This window comes from Canis lupus, chromosome 3 (assembly GCF_048164855.1).
Source record: "Canis lupus baileyi chromosome 3, mCanLup2.hap1, whole genome shotgun sequence".
Classification (NCBI taxonomy): domain Eukaryota; kingdom Metazoa; phylum Chordata; class Mammalia; order Carnivora; family Canidae; genus Canis; species Canis lupus.
The window spans coordinates 24,372,531-24,390,136 of NC_132840.1; the positions used below are offsets into that span (position 1 = coordinate 24,372,531).

At 58.0% G+C, this 17,606-nt stretch overlaps 1 protein-coding gene and 1 long non-coding RNA gene across 5 annotated transcripts in view; one reads left to right on the top strand and one right to left on the bottom strand.

Annotated features, from left to right (window-relative positions):
• The window catches only part of PIEZO1 (piezo type mechanosensitive ion channel component 1 (Er blood group)), a 56,212-nt gene extending 47,122 nt beyond the window's left edge, over positions 1-9,090 (bottom strand). For all 4 annotated transcript variants that reach the window (XM_072819568.1, XM_072819569.1, XM_072819567.1 and 1 more), the window contains exon 1: positions 8,780-9,090. In XM_072819568.1, the coding sequence (XP_072675669.1) occupies positions 8,780-8,843 (64 nt within the window). In that variant the 5' untranslated portion in view covers positions 8,844-9,090. The remainder of the gene's footprint in view (positions 1-8,779) is intronic.
• LOC140624583 (uncharacterized) lies at positions 4,307-5,046 on the top strand. The gene is made up of 2 exons (XR_012024056.1): positions 4,307-4,510; positions 4,723-5,046. It is a non-coding gene; the product is annotated as an uncharacterized lncRNA (long non-coding RNA).
• Positions 9,091-17,606: the final 8,516 nt, after the last annotated feature.

Consider the following 17,606-nt stretch of genomic DNA (forward strand, 5'->3'; position numbering starts at 1 on the left):
AAAACATGCTGTGCACACAGGTGTTCGCTGTGTCCCAGAACAATGGGGGACAATGGAGCAGGAGGCCCACCAGCAGATGAAAGAAACCCACTTCACCCAACAGACAGCCCAGGGGAGGCCGGGCTGACCAGAGTCCCAGCCATGTCCAGCCCCAGGACAACAGCAGGTGACAGCAGGCAGTCTCCGGAAGACTGTGGGTCAGAGGTCCTGGGGGGAGAGGTCTGAGCAGGAGGCCGGGGATGAACAGGAGGTGCCCCAGAAGGAGTGGAGGATCTAGTCAGAGCTCAAGGCTGCCAGGCAGGACACACCAAGAAGCCTGCCAAGTGCCAGCACCCAGGCTGCAGTCACAGCACACCGGGCAGAGGAGGGTGTGGTGGTGGGAAGGCGACCCCATAAACACAGTACATGACAAGCTAACGGGACTTGGAATTATGGTTGCCTACTCCTGATTAGACACTTAAGAAAAGGATTAGAGAGGGGCCCAGGTGGCTCAGTGGTTGAGCATCTGCCTTTGACTCAGGTAATGATCTCTAGGTCCTGGGATCAAGACCACATTGGGCTCCCTGCTGAGGGGTGGTGTGAGTCTGCTTCTCCCTCTCCCTCTGCCCCTTCCCCTGCTGTGCTCACTTTCTGTCAAATAAATAAACAAGATCTTTAAAAAAAAAAAAAAAAAAGATTAGAGACACCTAGGTGGCTCAGTGGTGGAGCATTTGCCTTTGGCTCAGGACGTGATCCTGGAGTTCCAGGATCGAGACACGCATCAGGCTCCTGCATGGAGCTTGCTTCTCCCTCTGCCTATGTCTCTGCCTCTCTCTGTATCTCTCATAAATAAATAAATAAAATCCTTTTTAAAAAAATAAAAGATTATGGGATCCCTGGGTGGCGCAGCGGTTTGGCGCCTGACTTTGGCCCAGGGCGCGATCCTGGAGACCTGGGATCGAATCCCACGTCGGGCTCCCGGTGCATGGAGCCTGCTTCTCCCTCTGCCTGTGTCTCTGCCTCTCTCTCTCTCTCTCTCTGTGTGACTATCATAAATAAATAAAAATTTTTAAAAAATAAATAAATAAATAAAAATAAAAGATTAGAATCGGCAAGCCAAAAGCAAGAAAACATTTGCAGTACACATAGCTGATAAAAAGTTTAGAATCTAGACCCAAAAAGAATGCCCATGAATCAAAAATAAAGACCTGCAACAACGTTTCTAAGCAGATAACTTTTAGAGGCACATCACAAGAGATATCGCATGTGATGAGCATCACTTGGTGTGAGTGTGATGCAGACAGACCGAGGAGACCCAGGAGACACTTCACACCCAGATTGGCTGCCACAGGAGCCCCGCTTAGGCACAGGAGCGTGCAAGGTAGGTGGAAGTTGCAGGGGGCATCGGGGGGGGGGGGGGGGGACACTGAGCCAGAGACATGACACAGGGGTTTGTGCCCAAACGACCTGTCAGCTGGAGGGGCGGCCGGATAAGCTCAGGGACAAGGCCACGGAGCAAGGTCTGGGGCAGGTGCAGATGGAGGGCTGGCAGGTTGGGAGGGGCTGGGGAGCTGCCACTTGGGGACGTTTGCACTGGCAAAGGTGGCATGCCAGCGCAGACCGATGGCATCTGCAATGTCCAGCAGATGGCACAGGTGCAAGCCCGCAGGGGAGCCAGCACCTCAGCATGGTGTCCTCTGCTCCTCTGGGGGACAGCATGAGAGCACCTCCTCTCTGCCACAGGACACAGACCTGCCTTGGGACAAAGCCTGGCCCTCTGGAGTGCCCCCTAGGAGCTGTGAGCCAGCCCACCGCATGTAGGAAAGGACAAGCAGCGGGTGGCTCAGTGGGCACCGAAATGGGCTGCTGTTTCCCATTAAAAGCTCCCTTTAGGGGTGCCTGGGTGGCTCCGATGGTTAAGTGTCTGACTCTTGATTTGGGCTCAAATCCTGACCTCAGGGTCTTGGGACCACTCTGAAGGGAAACTGCCTGAGATTCTCTCTTCTTCCCTCGGTCCCTCCCCCAGCTGGAGCACTTGCACACTCGCCAGCATGCTCTCTCTCTCTGATACATAAATAAATCCTAAACAAAAAAATAATAAAACTGGCTTTAATGTTGTTACGGTGATGTGTCTCAGCGGTGTTTCAGGCATAAAGAGAAATCAGATACACGAGTGAGGAGGACAGGAGCAGAACAGGCTGATGGGCCGGGCCCTACAGCTTGTCCCCGGGGGCAGGCTGCCTGCCTGGGGACCCCCCGACCGGGTCCTCTCCTGCTTTGCCCTGTCCCCACAGCGAGCACGGCAAGGGGGAGGGACAGACCAGCTCCCACATGGGCGCCGTGGGGCGGGCTGGCGGGCTGAAGAGCGCCCAGGCCTCCAGGCCCCCGTGTGGGGCGGCTCCTCCCTAGCGGCGGGCTCTGAGGCCACTGCAGCCACCCCTCCGCTGGCAAAGGAAACCACAGGAGGTGGCTGAGGCAGCCGGGCTCCCTTTAGCCTGAACGCGAGGAAGGAGAAGTGGCCCTGACTATATATACTCATGGAGAAAAACAGCGCGCAGATCGGGCCTGGTAAACAGCTGGCCCGTTATGGGGAGCCTAAAAATACCCCCCTATAATTATGTTATTAAAACACACCAGAAACATCGACCCACCCCACTGAGCACAGTCCCCGCGAGACGCTGCAGGGAAGCAGGAGGACACCCACGTCGGTCTGAGGGTGCCCTGGCGTCACCCGGGGCCTGGCCCGGCCAGGACAGCTGCCTGGTCGCGCGGGGTGGCTCTCACGTCCCCAAGTGGGTGGTGGCTTCCCCTCGGGCTGAGGGGAGCCGTTCCGTCTCAGCCTCATCTATCTGCTCCCGGACAAAAGGGGAAGCTTCTCGGCTTCCATTCCCAAGAGACACTCGTACTCGAGGACAGCAGCAGCGTGACCCTAGACACCCAGGAGCCACGGTAACTCAGAGACCCCTTCACTGACAATGGCAGGGGAGACTGAGGCCTCCAGGGCGCATCTGTTTATGCTAGAACAGGAGCACACAGCCTGGGGCCTTCCTTCCAGAGCACCGGGCGACAGGTTCAGAGAATTAAGGAGGACGCGTCAACATATCTGAGCACAACATCACTGTTTCATGGAAAGTACTCATATATTACTCGTGTAATTAAAAGTAAACAGAAGGGGCAGCCCAGGTGGCTCAGCAGTTTAGTGCCACCTTCGGCCCAGGACCTGATCCTGGAGACCCTGGATCGAGTCCCACATCGGGCTCCCTGCATGGAGCCTGCTTCTCCCTCTGCCTGTGTCTCTGCCTCTCTCTTGCTGGCTCGCTCTCTCTCTCTCTGTCTCATGAATAAATAAATAAAATCTTTAAAAGATTTAAAAAATAAAATAAAAGTAAACAGAAAATCAAAGCAGGAAGCCTCCACCCCAACTGTCCACCCAGCCCCTTCCTGCACGCCTCCCGCCCCCACCTGTCACCCTTGAGGGATTAGTGCCCCATCCAGATAGGGGCCCCCAGCCTGGCCGCCAGCTTCTGTCCTTGCCAGGTGCTCCGCTGTGCCCCCAGCCTGCCCGGCTCATGCCCAGCCTGGACTTTGCTCTACATGACACTACGGGGGACGCGGCGCTGTGGGAGGTATGTGGGGACTCCTGCATGGTGGCTTCGCTGCATGGCTTTCCTCCCACCCGTCCCTTGCACAGTGCCTCGCGAACACACCCAACAAGGCACTTAGAGACCAAAGCACCGGGAGCCGTGGGATCCCAGATGACCCTCTGCAGCAGAGGAGGCATGGCCTGTGAGAAGGGGAGAGGAATGAGCCCCAGCGCCCTTGCCCACATCCACCACCATTAGCACCAAAACAGCTCAGGCTCTTGGCTCCTGCCCAGGGCTCTGTCCCACGAGATCTGGATAAGAGAACACTTGAATGAATTCGGGAAACACTCCAGAATCTGTGTGGGTGGGTGGAGCGTATGGTGGCCGGGGCAGGGGGGGTGGGAGGAACAAGCTGCAGAGACCCTCCATTCCTTGGCCCACTGGGCACACACCTCCTCCCCCTCCCTGGGAACTGACGGCGGCTGACAGGGCAACCCTGTGTGCCCGGGATCCCAGGCCTGGGGACCCCTTCCACTCAGCTCCCCAGACACCTGGCCTGGCTGCTGACCACCAGCACTTAGGCCTGAAGTGCCGGCACATCTGGGAAAGCGCTCTGGGGCTCCTGGCCCACCGGGACTGTGTGTGGGAGGGCTGGCCACCTCCTGCTCCCATCCAGAGCCCTAGACACCACAGAGATTAGAGACCTGGAAGCCGCCTTCAAACTTTTATTATCTCGTTTACAGGCCGCCGGGAGAGTGGTGAGGGCCTGACAAGTTCATTCAGAGCAGGACACAAACCCCTCCAGCAAAGTCAGCTACGCCTCTCAGAGACCTGTCACCCCACGTTCCCATACAGGTAACATCATGCCAGCAGGTGTGGGCTCACCTGCTCTAGGACAAGAAACGCTTCATCCCTAGCTTCATCACTTCCTACCTGCATGATCTCAGGTGAGTAAATTAAGTTCCCCACCCACTGGGTTCCTCCTGGAGAAAACAAGCTAAACTCGGAGAAGTTCAAAGGTCAGGATCCAGACAGAGCTCAGGTGTAGAGCAGTGGTCCTGCCCTGCCCCGCCCACCTCCCCAGAAGGCTTCAAGCTAAGCAGGACAGGCAGACAGCCACCCTGCTCCGCCTCTCCCTACCCCCACCCCTGCCCCGCAGGAAAAGCAGGAGGCAGACACTCGCCATGGATCTACTGTACGGCAGATGCGTGCTGCCTTATTAATTGCTTCTGGAATGCTTGAAGTCTTTACCACGAAGAAGTACACAAGTGCTTTGAGAACCAGAAGGAAGAAGATCTACATTAAAATAAGAACCCACGTGGGGCACCTGGGTGGCTCAGTCAGTTGGATTTCGGATCTCGGGGTCCTGGGATAGGGCCCTTCCGCGTGGGCTCTGTGCTCAGTGGGGCATCAGCTTGTCCCGCTGCCCCTCCCCCTGCTTGCTTACTCTCTCTAACAAATAAATAAAATCTTAAAAAGAATCTACATAAATAACGTCTACGTGTTTCTAAAATAGGTAACACAGAAAAGACCAACATTTTGTTGCACTGTAAGATGAAGGGGGTTTCTGAGGACCAGAGTGGTCAGGAATGGCATTCTGTAAGAGGAGGCTCACAGTAGGCCCTGAAGACACTGGTGGCAGAGGAAGGGGCATCCACTGCCCTCTGGGGGGCTGGCCCCATGTCAGGACCCCAGCACAGGAGGCTGTCCCTGAGGCTGTGCTCAGAGCTGCTGGGCCCATCAAGGTGGAGGCGAGAAGGCTCGCCCCTCTTTCCCTTCATCTCTGAGCACAGGAGCAAATTTAGTGCTCTGTCAGAACAGGAGACACCGCCCAGGAAGCAGCCCTGGGGCCAGGATCTGAGCCCGGGGACTCCTCCCACCCCCAGAGAAGACACTTCCTCTGCAGGACCCTTCCTGGCCAACGTGGGGCTCTCTAGGTCCTGCTCCTAGTGCGGTGACCACAGGTGGCCCGTCATCAGCTCCTCGGTGGGCCCTGCCCCTCCCTCAACAGGCACACAAGTGTACACGCACACCTGGGAGCCTATCCACCAGACTCCTCAGGCCTACTGACTCACTCCATCTTCCCAGGGGCCTCAGAGAGGCAGTGTCTATCTCCAGCTCCGTGGCCACCCGGGTGTGGGTGCACCTGAAGAGCACGGCCCCGGGATGGGACAATCCCAGGCTCCATGCTGGCCTGAAGCACAGAGCCAGCCCCCACACCCCCTCTCCCCTTTCCCCCAGTTGGCAAATCCATCCTCCCACTGCCTTCCTGTCTGATCACAAGGGCATCAGATGGTAATGATGAAGAGAAGGAAGTGCCCATTCTACACGGTAACACTTCTCAGTGACAGTGTGGCACAGGTGATACCCCAGGCACAGCGGGAGTCCCACAGGGAGAAGCCATACTGCCACAGCACATGGGTTTCCCGTAGTCGGTGACAGTTACCAAGCTGTACCCACCTCCTCTCAGACCACGATGGGAATTTTCTGGCCACCCCTGGTAGGTCAAGAGTCGGGAGGTATGGCCTATTCTCTGGGAATCACAAACTGTGCTGCCCAGACATCTCCCTAGAAGTTTCCAGCTCTGGGTCTTCTCCCCCCAGGGCTCAGGGATGATGGGGACAGGGGTGGGGTGGGGTGGGGTGGGGGGGTGATCATCTGAGGCCAGCATCCCTGCTGGAGAGTCTCTGCCAAGGTACAGTCGGGCTGTTCGGGGAGTGGCCTGGGGTAATTGAGGGGCACTCCGATGACTCAAGCCCTCCCCACGGCTGCCGCCTGGGCCCGCACCGGGCACCCATGACTAATATCCAAACGCCTCCTCCAGCATCCACACGCTTGCCTCCAAAACACTGCAGAGCTAGCCGTTTCTAGCCCAAGCCTATCACAGAATGAGGAGGTCCACAGAGAGCCGCAGAGCCAATGGCTCCAGCCGGGCAGCTGGGCCTGACCATCAGCGGGACAGCAGGAGGGTCCCCTGGGAGCTGCCCACGCCCAGGACGGGAGAGCCAGCCCAAGTCTCAGGTGTCACCGCCCGGCTCTCCATCAGATCCACACCAGCCTCTCCCAGAGCCGAAGAAAAACACCAAAGCCCAAGCCCTACAACCGGGCACAGAACGAGTGTGAGGCATGACCTGGGCCTCAGGTTTTTTTTAAAAACAAACAAAAACAAAAACAAAAACAGACTTTATTTGGAGGGCAGTTTTAGGTTTACAGGAAAACTGAGAAAAGGATATAGTGAACTCATCATCAGTAGCTGAAAAACTCCCAGGTGACTACAGGATGGCCCAGGTGGGAGCCCTGCACCAACAGAAGCATCCAGAGAACAAGAGCGCTCCCTGTCACCCACACAGCCACCAGCCAGGAGCCCGAGGACCCAGGAGCCCTGACTCACTAGCAAGCCAACAAACTCTGGCCCTTGGGCCCACTCTGGCTCTACCACCTGTTTTGGTACAGCCCGCAAGCTATGAACAGTTTTTACATGTTTTAACGGTCGGAAAGAATATCAGAAAAGTTCACGATGTGAAAATATTTACTATTTGGCTTGTTACAGGAAAAGTCTGCCCTCCTGCACCAGGAGACTCCACCACCTGCAGGGAGGTGCGTCCTACAGGAAGGGCCCTCGCCTCCACAGTACCCCCCCACAACGGGTTCCCTTCCCACCCGCGAGACCAGGCTGAAGCCACAGGTGCGTAGCACAGCAGTCAGAAGTAAACCTGGCCTTCCAGAAGCTTACCTGTTTACACACACACACACACACACACACACAGAGCCCCCTCCAGCTAGGTCTAGTCTTCTTGTCTGTACATCTGGCTTTCTAGAGGCAAGAGGAGGAAAGCCAGTCAGTATGATGTCCAGTCCAGGTGACCCTGCACGCTCCCCTGAGCTGATCCCAGGCTGCCCTGTCCACACAGGGCTGACTCAAACTCTCCTCTCCGACCTCAATGGTTTCCATTGATTCCTGTCCTGAAAATTTCCTTCTTTCACCATCTTTCTCTGTTACAAATCAAAACAGAGTCTGTTTGGGAGCCAAAATGCAGGCCTCTCTGGCTCCCGCACATTCCTGGTCCCCAGGGAAGCTCGCTGCTACCTATAACAGGGGTTGGCAGAGGCCCATCTTGAGGGACGCAAGAGGCCCTGGGAGGGCTTTCAGGATAAAAACACCCCCACCCACCTCGGTCTGACAGATTTCCACGTCACAGACAGACTTCCACAAGGCAAAGCATTCCACGTTTCCCTGAACCAATTTAATCAGACTGCTTTCCAGCTCACACCCGTGGGGCTAGTGCAGACAACCCCACGTGCAGGGGCTGAGGACCACGTGAAGCATTTCAGGAGTTCTGGGGTGCTCTCCCCTGGGCACAGAGAGGCCAGGAGGGCTGCAGAGGGGGAGGCCGCAGCAGCACCCAGCGTCCTGGGGACACTGATGAGCACCGCAGGCAGGAGACACTGAGGCCAGGGTTGAGGATCCCGGCTTTAATACCAAATCAGAGCCTTAGGGGATTCCTCCTCCAGCCCCGGACAGACCCTGAAGAGTCGACCAGGGCAGGGGAAGGGCGGGGAGGAGCCTAAAGTATCTTTCCCAAAGCACAGGCCTGCCCCAGGCCGCGGGGGTGGGGCCGGGCGAGTTGAGGGCACAGACCGATGTTAGTTCTGCTCTGGAGGCTCCAGATTAAACAGCTCCAGGCAGGAAGCCCGCCTTCTCCCAGATTGGTCAGGAAGTCATGATGCAAGTTTGCGCTTTTTTGTTTTTTTTTTTTTGTTTTTTTTTTTTGTTTTTTGTTTAAACACGAAAGAGAGAAAAAGATTCGTGCCCCCTCCTCAGCCCTGCAGCCCTTCCCCGCGAGCAGAGCAGCCCCTCGGCGCCCCGACTCCCCCGCGTCCCCGCGGAGGCACCGGCTGCTGTCCGCGCGCTGACCGACCGGCCCCCGAGGGCGCCCGGCTGCCACCTCACCCCCCACCCCGCCGCCGCCCTCCAGGCCTGGCGCTGGGACGGAGCCTCGGCCTCCCGGCCTCCCGGCCTCCCCGCCTCCCCGGCCTCCCGGCCTCCCGGCCTCCCGGCCTCCCCGGCCTCCCCGGCCTCCCCGCCTCCCCGGCGCTCTCATGCTCCTGGAATGCGGGCCGCGCGTCCCGGGGAGTCTGCTGGGGCGTCCGGCCGCGAAGTGGGGAGCGGGGCCGCAGCTCTCGCCGGGCCCCGACCCCCGCCCGCGCCCACTCACCAGCCAGGAGTGCCAAGGGCAGCAGCAGCCAGTAGAGGACGGCGCCGAGCACGTGCCGCTCCATGCCCGGGGGCCCGGGGTCTCGGTGCCGCCGCGGCGCTAAGGGGACATGGCGCACAGGGCGGGAGCCGCACGTGCCGCGGCCGGGACCCCCGAGCGCGTCCTCGTCCTCGTCCTCGTCCTCCGCCTCGCCCTCCGCCGCCGCCCGGGGCCCCCCAAGCCTGCTCCGGTGCCAGCCCTGCCCCGCGGCGGAGCGCAGCGCGCGGCTCTGGGCGGCTGGCGGAGGCCGAGCAGGGCCGGACCGCGGCTGGGCGGTGCGCTCCCGCCCCTCCGCCCGCCCGCAGGCCTTTATAAGCTCGGCCCCCGCCCTCCCGCCCCCCCGCCCCGCGCGGCGTGCCCGCCCCCGAGCTGCCCCGACGGTCGGCGCGCCCGCGCCCCCCCGCGCCCCCCCGGCCCCCCCGGCCCCCCGCCCCCCGCGCGCCCCGGAGCCCCGAGAGGCCCCCCAGCCGAGAGGCGCCCCGGGCCAAGCGCGGAGGGGAGGCCGTCCGGCCCCGCGCTCCCCGGGCAGCACCCCACGCGCCACGGCGCCCCGCGTGGCCGGAGCGACTTTCGCTTTGCTGGTGTAGACGCGAGCGAGCAGCGCCCCCTGGGGACCGCGGGGTGGTCGCAGCCGCAGAACCGGGGCCACCTCCGCCCTCTCTGTCTGCCCTGATGGCTTTGCTTTAAGGAGCAGGGACAGCGGCCAGAGCCCTGCCTGGGCTGGAAAAGCCAGGGTCTGACCAGGGTGCGCCGGGCATGTCACCCAGACCATCTCACCTGGGCCTCTGCTGCCCTGGAGGTGAGCTGGACGGGACAAACGGCAGACCCCGCAGGAGGCCGCTGGACCCTGGCTTCTAGGTCCCAGACTGGGCCGCACAAGGGAATCAGCTGGGCGGTGGTTGTGGTTGGGGCCCAGAGAGCCTGTGGCCAGCACTGATCCACTCCACACCCACCTGCGGTTGCCAGCCGCCACCCAGGACAGACGTGCTGGGACACCTGAATGGCCCAGTCGGTGGCGCATGGACTCTTGGTTTCAGCTCAGGTCCGGATCTCAGGGTGGCAAGATCCAGCCCCACATGGGGATCTGTGCTGTGGAGTCAGCTGAAGACCCTGTCTCCCTCTCCCTCCCAATAGCTCCCTGACGCTCACTTGCTCGCTCTCAAATAAATACATCTTTTGAAAAGCAAGAAATGCAGACTTTCAAAAGTTTGTTGCTCAATACCGACTGGTTTTCTCTCTGCCTCTTCTACCTGCTTCATCTTGCCTCAATTCCTGCTGGCATTATGTCTGGCCCTATGAGACTTGTAGCCTTGGGGTCCTGCCCCAAGGTCAGACCCCCAAGGAAGCTGGGGATACGAGGTCCAGTGTTTGGGAGTCCCAGGACCCCCTGCAAGTGCTGGCCAGTCCTAGCCTCTGGTGGAGATAGCTGATGCCACCCTCACGGGAAGCCAGCATCTGGCCACCTAGGGTCATCCCTCGGCAGGGGTTGTAGCCAAGGTCTCAGAGCAGCATTAACATCAATAGAGATGACCAAAAGGCTAGCCCACACGGGTACCACCAGCTGCTGGCTCTGTGGCCCCAGGAGGCATCCCTCCTCCCATGCCTCCCAGACCAGCTACGAGATGGGGCCCCAAGCAGCAGAGCTGTGAAGATTGAAGAGACCACATCAGAGTAGACTGAGAAGGAACAATTGCTGTCTGTGCCCTCAGTTACCTCCATGGGCATTCTCCACCAGGCCATGGACTGGAGACCAGAGGGCAGATGGAGAGGAAGGCCCTCCCAGAGCAACAGCAGTGAGGAACCTGTAGAATAGACACAAGCTACCGTGAGGCCTCCCCTTGCCCTTTCCTCTGCCTGGCCTGCCCTTGGGGCAACCGTGGGGACAGGTGAGAGTGGGCATCCCCACACTCAGGACACTGATGTCCACCTTTACAGGCCTGGAAGGGACAGTCTGTAGGTTCAGTAGCCACAGTCCCAACCACCAACACCCTCCTCACCTTCTCAGAGAGGACTCATGCCCCAGCACACCACCTTCTAGTGAAGTGTGCAGAGTTTCAGAAAGTAGACCCCTCCAAAGCAGAGGGGCAGGAGCAGGACCTCTGTGAGTCCTGGCTCACCACTGCCCTTCTCTGAGCTCTGCCCAAAAGAGTAAAATAAGAGGACTGAGGTCAAAAATCTCTGAGGGATCTCCACTCTGACATTAGAGGGTCTAAGGAATACTTGAAACCAGTGATTTTAAAATGTGTGCATAGATAGAAGACCAGAGTGGGTCCTCATCCCCCTCTAGTGCTTCAGGAGGACCAGTTCTTTCCCATACAGGGAGCATAAGATAACCTTGTTTGTATAAAGGGTTTAAATGCAAATAAAAGTTTAAAAACCACTCCCTGATGCTAAGTCCTTCTAAGGCTTAGGATATCGGGCTTTATTTTTTTTTTAAGATTTTATTTATTCATGAGAGACACACAGAGAAAGGCAGACATAGGCAGAGGGAGAAGTGGACTCCCCTGTGAGAGCCCGATTCAGGACCCCGGGATCACGACCCCAGATGAAGGCAGACGCTCCAGCGCTGAGCCACCCAGGTGCCCTGGACACCAGGCTTTAGACCCTTTCCCAAGAGCAGGCTCTGAGGTGTGGGAGCAGGAGGACACAGAGAATGAGGATAAGGAGAGGGTGTCCCAGAGCAGGCAGGCCCAAAGCCCCCACACAGCTTTGGGGACCTGGCTCACTGTGCTCCTACCCTCCTACCAGGCTCCCAAACAGTGGCTGCAAAGAGAAGGGGAAGTCTGAGAACTTGCCCAGCAGATGTGCTCCCTAAGGAACACAAGGCATGTGTCCAAGAATAGCGAGTAGCAAGTAGCAAAAGATTGGACAAAATCTAACAATCCACCTGCAGGAGACACTAAATCATTACAGTGCGTCCTGCAGGGGAGCAACAGCTCTCTGCGTATCAGCATGAAACAATCTCTAGGATACAATATTACCCTGTGGAAAAAAGGCAGGGTATAGAGCCCAGGTCTACACTGCATCCCTGGAGTGTGAGGCAGGACAGAGACAAGAGGGAGAGAGCACAGGGGCGAAGCCAAGCTCTCAGGGTGGGAAAGAAACATACTGGTCACTGAAATAGTATTTTGCGCTATTTAGATTTTTTTTTGCTATATGCATACAGTATCACTGTTCACAAAATAAATTAAGCACAGTGGGGACAGATTCTCAGAAAAAGAACTTGCTGACCTGCCACCCTGCCAGGCATGGGAGCGGGAGTGTCTGAGCGTGCAGGTAAGGACACGTGGGCCAGAGGGGCAGTCATGGGTCACAGAACAGGCCAGGCTTTGAGTCCAGCTTTCCTGCTGTCCCACTGCCCCACAACCTAACAGTCCTACTAAGTTCATTGCTCTTGATCACATTAATAATTGAGTCTTGAAAGAGCAGGAGCGGTCAGTCCCCCGAGGGATCGAGGAAGGGCCAGGTTCTGCGTCATCACAGGGGACTTGATCAGTCGGGCTTCACTTCTCCCCAAGAATAACACCGTCCTTGTTAACTGCCCACACTCAAACATGAATTTCAAGCGGAAACAAACCATGTGTCCACGAACAGATGAGTAGATAAAACGTGGCACATCCCACCCCCCACCCCCAGAATGTTATCCAGCCAGAAACAGCAGTGTAATGCTGGCCCACACCAGCGGATGACCCGGGGACACACAATGCCGAGCAAAGAGGTCAGACACAGACGACATACTGTGTGACTGCGTTTACCCCAACACCCAGGACAGACCGATTCATGGACATGGAACCTTGACAAGAAGTTCCCCAGGGAAGGAGGGGATGGGGAGTTATTAGTTAACGGGGCCAGCGTTCCTGTTTGGGATGGACAAAGTTCAGGAAATGCTGGTGGTGGTTGTGCAACCACGTGAATGTACTTAGTGCTGCCAACTTGGAAACTTAGGAGAGTGAAAATGATAAGTCTGATATTGTGGATTTCTACCCCAGAAACAGCCACCTGAAGAAACAGGCTCTTGGTTATGATGATCTCTGAGCAGCCCACCCTGAGTCTTCCTCCCACCTGGGAGGCTCCCCGGAGGCAACCACATTCTTTCCTCTGAATGTTTTTTCCGGACTGCTGGCCAAAGATTTGACGAGCTTTGGGGAGCTATTTTATTTCCCCCAGAAGATTCCCACTCAGTTTCCCCTTTGCTGGAAGCTGAGAACAGGAACTGACCCCGAGGGAACCAGCACACAGCCCGCTCTGCAGAGGCTCGGATTCTCCGGGGGACTTGTCCACGTGGAGCACGGAGCCTCTCCTGCCCACCTGCCCACCCAGACTGGCCTGGACCCTGCACCCCTCCTGGCAACCCTGTGGCCCTGCTGCCTGGAAGCCCAGCATTCAGCCTTCTCCTTGCTCAGGATGTGGCCGGACCAGAGTCAGTGGCAACAGTGAGTTGGGTCTGGAGCTACCTCCTGGCCTCACGGGCCAAGGTGGAGCACATGATGCAGAAATGTGCCAACAGGTGCCCGTGGCCAGGAGCTCTTCGCAGATTTCTAGCAGGAATCAGGCAGGAACTGAAACCCACACCTGCTGCTGGGGAAGGTCACCTGATGAGTAATCGGTGTTTTCCACACGAACCCAACTTGGAGAGGTTGTCAGCAGTTTCCTTACCCCCATCTCAGCAGTCAAACCGCCTGCAGCTGGATGGGATGATGGGAGGCACTGGTGTCCCGTGTCCTCTGTGGTCGACAGGGTCATCAGGGCAAGAAGTGACTAGTGGCCCTGCCACACCTACACAGCCCACCCCACGTCAGCATCCACTGCCTGACCAGCTGTGCCTGCCCATGGGAAGGAGGCCTGTCCCTGGCAGCCAGGGGGACAGGGCAAAGAAGAGGGGTTGGCAGAGTGGCAGAGACTGTTGGCTGATCTCAGGGAGCATGGTCCTCCCTGGGAAAAGCGGTCATTTCCACCACCCAGAGGCTTTTAGGGGGAGGACGGGCTGTTAAAATTGTTTGGCCTCAGAACTTGTGAATGAAAGAGGAGGAAACCTGTCAAACGCTAGAGTGATCCCTTGTCTGGTGAGAGTGAGTAGCGCCACCTGGCCGCCACCTGGCGGTCCTCAGGGTGGGCCCCAGCCAGTGCCCCGTGCACACCGTGGACAGAAATGAAGAGTGAGAGAGACAGGCTGTCACCCCATCTCGAGATTGGGATCTGGGCCAGGGATCAGTAGCACACCCATGGTTTTAAATAAAACCACCAAGACTAGAGGGTTTCTAACACATTAACAAGCCGACCCTGGGGAAGAGGAGTGCCTGAGTCTGCAGCGCTTACCTGGCTGGAGGCCCTTACAGCAGGGAGACTGGGCTGGCTGCGAGCTCTAGGGGCCTCCCCAGGTGGGGGCTTCATTCCTTCAAGGGATGCACTCCGTCACCCTGAGCTTGAGGCGGAGGCAGAGAAGACAAGAAGACACAGGCAGGTTGGCCCCTTCTAAATGCTCTGCTTCAGGGATCCCTGGATGGCTCAGGGTTTAGCGCCTGCCTTTGGCCCGGGCCGCGATCCTGGAGTCTTAGGATCGAGTCCCGCGTCAGGCTCCTGGTATGGCGTCTGCTTCTCCCTCTGCCTGTGTCTCTGCCTCTCTCTTTCTCTCTCTCTCTCATGAATAAATAAATAAAATCTTTAAAAAAAAAATGCTCTGCTTCCCTCTGCTCACTGTGGGCAATTCTGAGACTTGCCCCCAGCGATACCATGAAGGAAGCCAGGGACAGCAATCCCAGGTGCCTGGACAGGGCGGGCTCAGCAACCCACTCTCCAAACCGGGCCCAGGTGGGCACTGTGGGTCAGCGGCAGGCGGTCCTGGCCCTGGGGCAAGGCCTGGTTGTCCAGCCTGTCCTTGGTTCTCCTGGGCCTCCCAACCCTGCTGACTCACCCACCCTCACATGGGGGCCCGCTGGCTCTCCTGAGAGCCGGGTGGGAGCAGAAGGAGCAGTGCCCAGCTGTGTGCACATGCGGCTGTCCCCTTCCCTGCCTGCAGTTCTGGATTTGGGACAGTAGGGTCAGCTCAAGGGTGGAGTGGGTGCCTTCCTGGTTTGCAGGAAACTTCACAAAGCAGGTTTAACTGATGAACCCCAGCCCCCTGCAGCCCGAGTGCTGATCAGATTCCTGCTGGTCCTGTGCCAGCCTTTCGGTTACTGGTTTTCTCTACTAGCAGTGATCCCACTGATGGAAGTCACCGCCAGTTTGCTTAGGTGCAGGGAATGGAGGAAAGCATCCCCTTGCCTGCAGCAAGTAGACAGTGGGCAGCAGGGCCCCAGCTTTTGAGAGCAAAGTGCAGCCAAAGAAGAGCAAGCAGAGTGATGTCCTCCTCCACCCAGGGGTGCTGGCTGGGAGCAGAGAAAGGCAGACGGAAGGTCCTGAGCATTCAGGCCCAGGAGGCAGGCACAGGGGGTCTGACCACATTACTCTATTCCTCAGGGTCTTGGGTCACCCATAGGGTTTCTCAGCACCCTGTCTCAGTGCTGAGGCCACCTGCCGCATTGCTTCATTGTCTATACACCTGTGCAAAACACACAGGGCTCCCCCAAATGCTTTGCTTTCTGCCACACCTCTGCGGAATGCCATCTCCCCACACGGCAAACCTCTCCTCGATTCTCTGGGACACCTCGGAGCGCCTCTCCTCTGCCAGCCACTCTCGACTGCCTTTCTGCTCCAGCTGCCCTGACCCCTGGGATTTAACTACCTGTGACCTGGGAGTTCCCCAGGCTCGCCTCTGTACCCCAAGGCCAGCACACCACCTGCACACAGAAGGGCCACAGAGCTTTCCAGAGTGGGTGGAAGGTCAGCACCTTCATCAGATGCCATTGTGCAGTGCCAACCACAGACTCGATGTGGCAACAGCCACAGAATCACACAGGCTCCCACCCCCACCCCGGTGGCACCCCTCCCATGCCCCTTCCATGCCCCTCCCTTGCCTGCTCTTCTGCCCAGAATTCTCTGATCCCTGACCCTGACCATGTCCAGAAGGGAAGTGTAGCTGACCCAGGGGAGCCGGTGGATAAACTCTTCTCCCTTCTCCCCTGGACAGTCCTAAGACATGATCTGCTCAGCCTTTGGGGGACAGTCATGTGTGACTGAGCCTTTAGCTCTGAGCAGAGAGAGGTGTCCTCCGCCGGCCCCCTCCACCCCGCCGGGTGCCCCGTTCTCACATGCTCCTACAGTGCCCATCACACGGAGTCCTACAGACGTGTTGCCCTGGGCTCTGCTCTCTGGCAATCCAGGTGAAGGGAGTCCCCCACCAAGAGCACATGTGTGATTCCCAATAGCAGTTGATCTGACCAGGGACAGACCCCACCGTGGTCCCACTCCCACCTTCCAGAGACCTCGGGGTGGGGCTGTGTGGTCAGGGCTTGCCTTGCTGACTGAACCCCTCACAGGTCCAGGCAGAAAGCCTCCATGGGCCCCAGGACCTGCCCCTTCCCTAACCTGTCCCAAGCTACCCAAGGCCTCGTGTGGTCACTCAGTGGTCCTGCTGGGCTGCACTCAGCCTTCCTTCCTGCCCACTCCCACCCTCTCTCAGCACTGGGGCTGCCACAGCCCCCGCCAGGCCTGCCCCACACCTGTCCTCCACAGCAACCAACAGCTCTGCTGTCAGCGTGTATCTGCTCTCCACTTCCCTCCCTGTCAGCCTCAGCGGGGAGTTCAAACTGCTCCGTGCTAATCCAAACCCCTGCCGGTGTGCTGGCCACCCCTGCCCAGCCACACGGTCATGCTGTCCCTCCCATCAATGCCCGAAGCCTGGGGTCCGGGCCTTCCCTGCCCCATACTTGGGTACATCACATTCTGTTACTCATGACCATGGGGTCTGTCTCCTTGTGTGCTCCTCCAGGCAGGCTCACTACAGGCATGTAGTGGCGACGCCCTCACCGCTCAGTGCGGCCGCTTGCCCATTGCCACACACACAGATTGGTGGACGAGCAGGCATCTGATTTGATCTTCAGCCTGCCCCTTATAAACCAAAGTTGTAGGATTTGTTTAAGATTTTATTTTTAAATAATCTCTATTTAAGCCACTTTATTTTAAAATAATTTCTGTTTAAGCCCACTGTGGGGCTTAAACTCACAACCTTGAGATCACGAGTCTCATGCTCCAGTGACTGAGCCCCCTAGGTGCCCCCAACGTCGTAGGCTTCTGCCCAAGTAACGGCCTCAATCTCTCTGCTCCCACCCCTCAGGCTTCTGCCCCCAACAAGACCTGGTCTGGCCCCCCCCACCCTCACCCCCCGCCAGTGTAGGCTTCCAAGGCCCTAGGGCCATAGTGTTGAGGCCAAAATGACCTTGTATGCCCTCCCCTGTCAGCACACGCCCCTCACCGAGGGCAGCAGAAACCCTGGCCCAGCCCTGGCTTCCAGGGAGCTGCTCCTTGCTGGCACCTGGAGAACTCAGGTCCCAGGGGAAATGGGCCTCCCATGCAGTCAGCCTCTGCTGGGTGAGGCTGGCCCAGGGGAAGGTAACTTCACAGGACCCGGTTATAGGCCCTGTCAGTTATTTTACCAGCCAATCCTGGGTGTATTAGGGAATAAAGAAGAACTGCAGTCTGGGACAAAGGGGCCACGGCAAAACCATAGGTGAGTGTGGGGTACGGAGGAGAGGCTTACTTTTTTTAAGGAGGAAAGGGGTATGTCAGGAATGCTGTTATGAACGAAAAGTCCAGTGGGGTAGACCAGGAGCCAGAAGTGTGGTGGTTTCCCACTGGTGGAGGGAGTGGTTGTGGGCGCGGGGGTGGGGAGTGTGGGGGTGGGGAGGAGGGG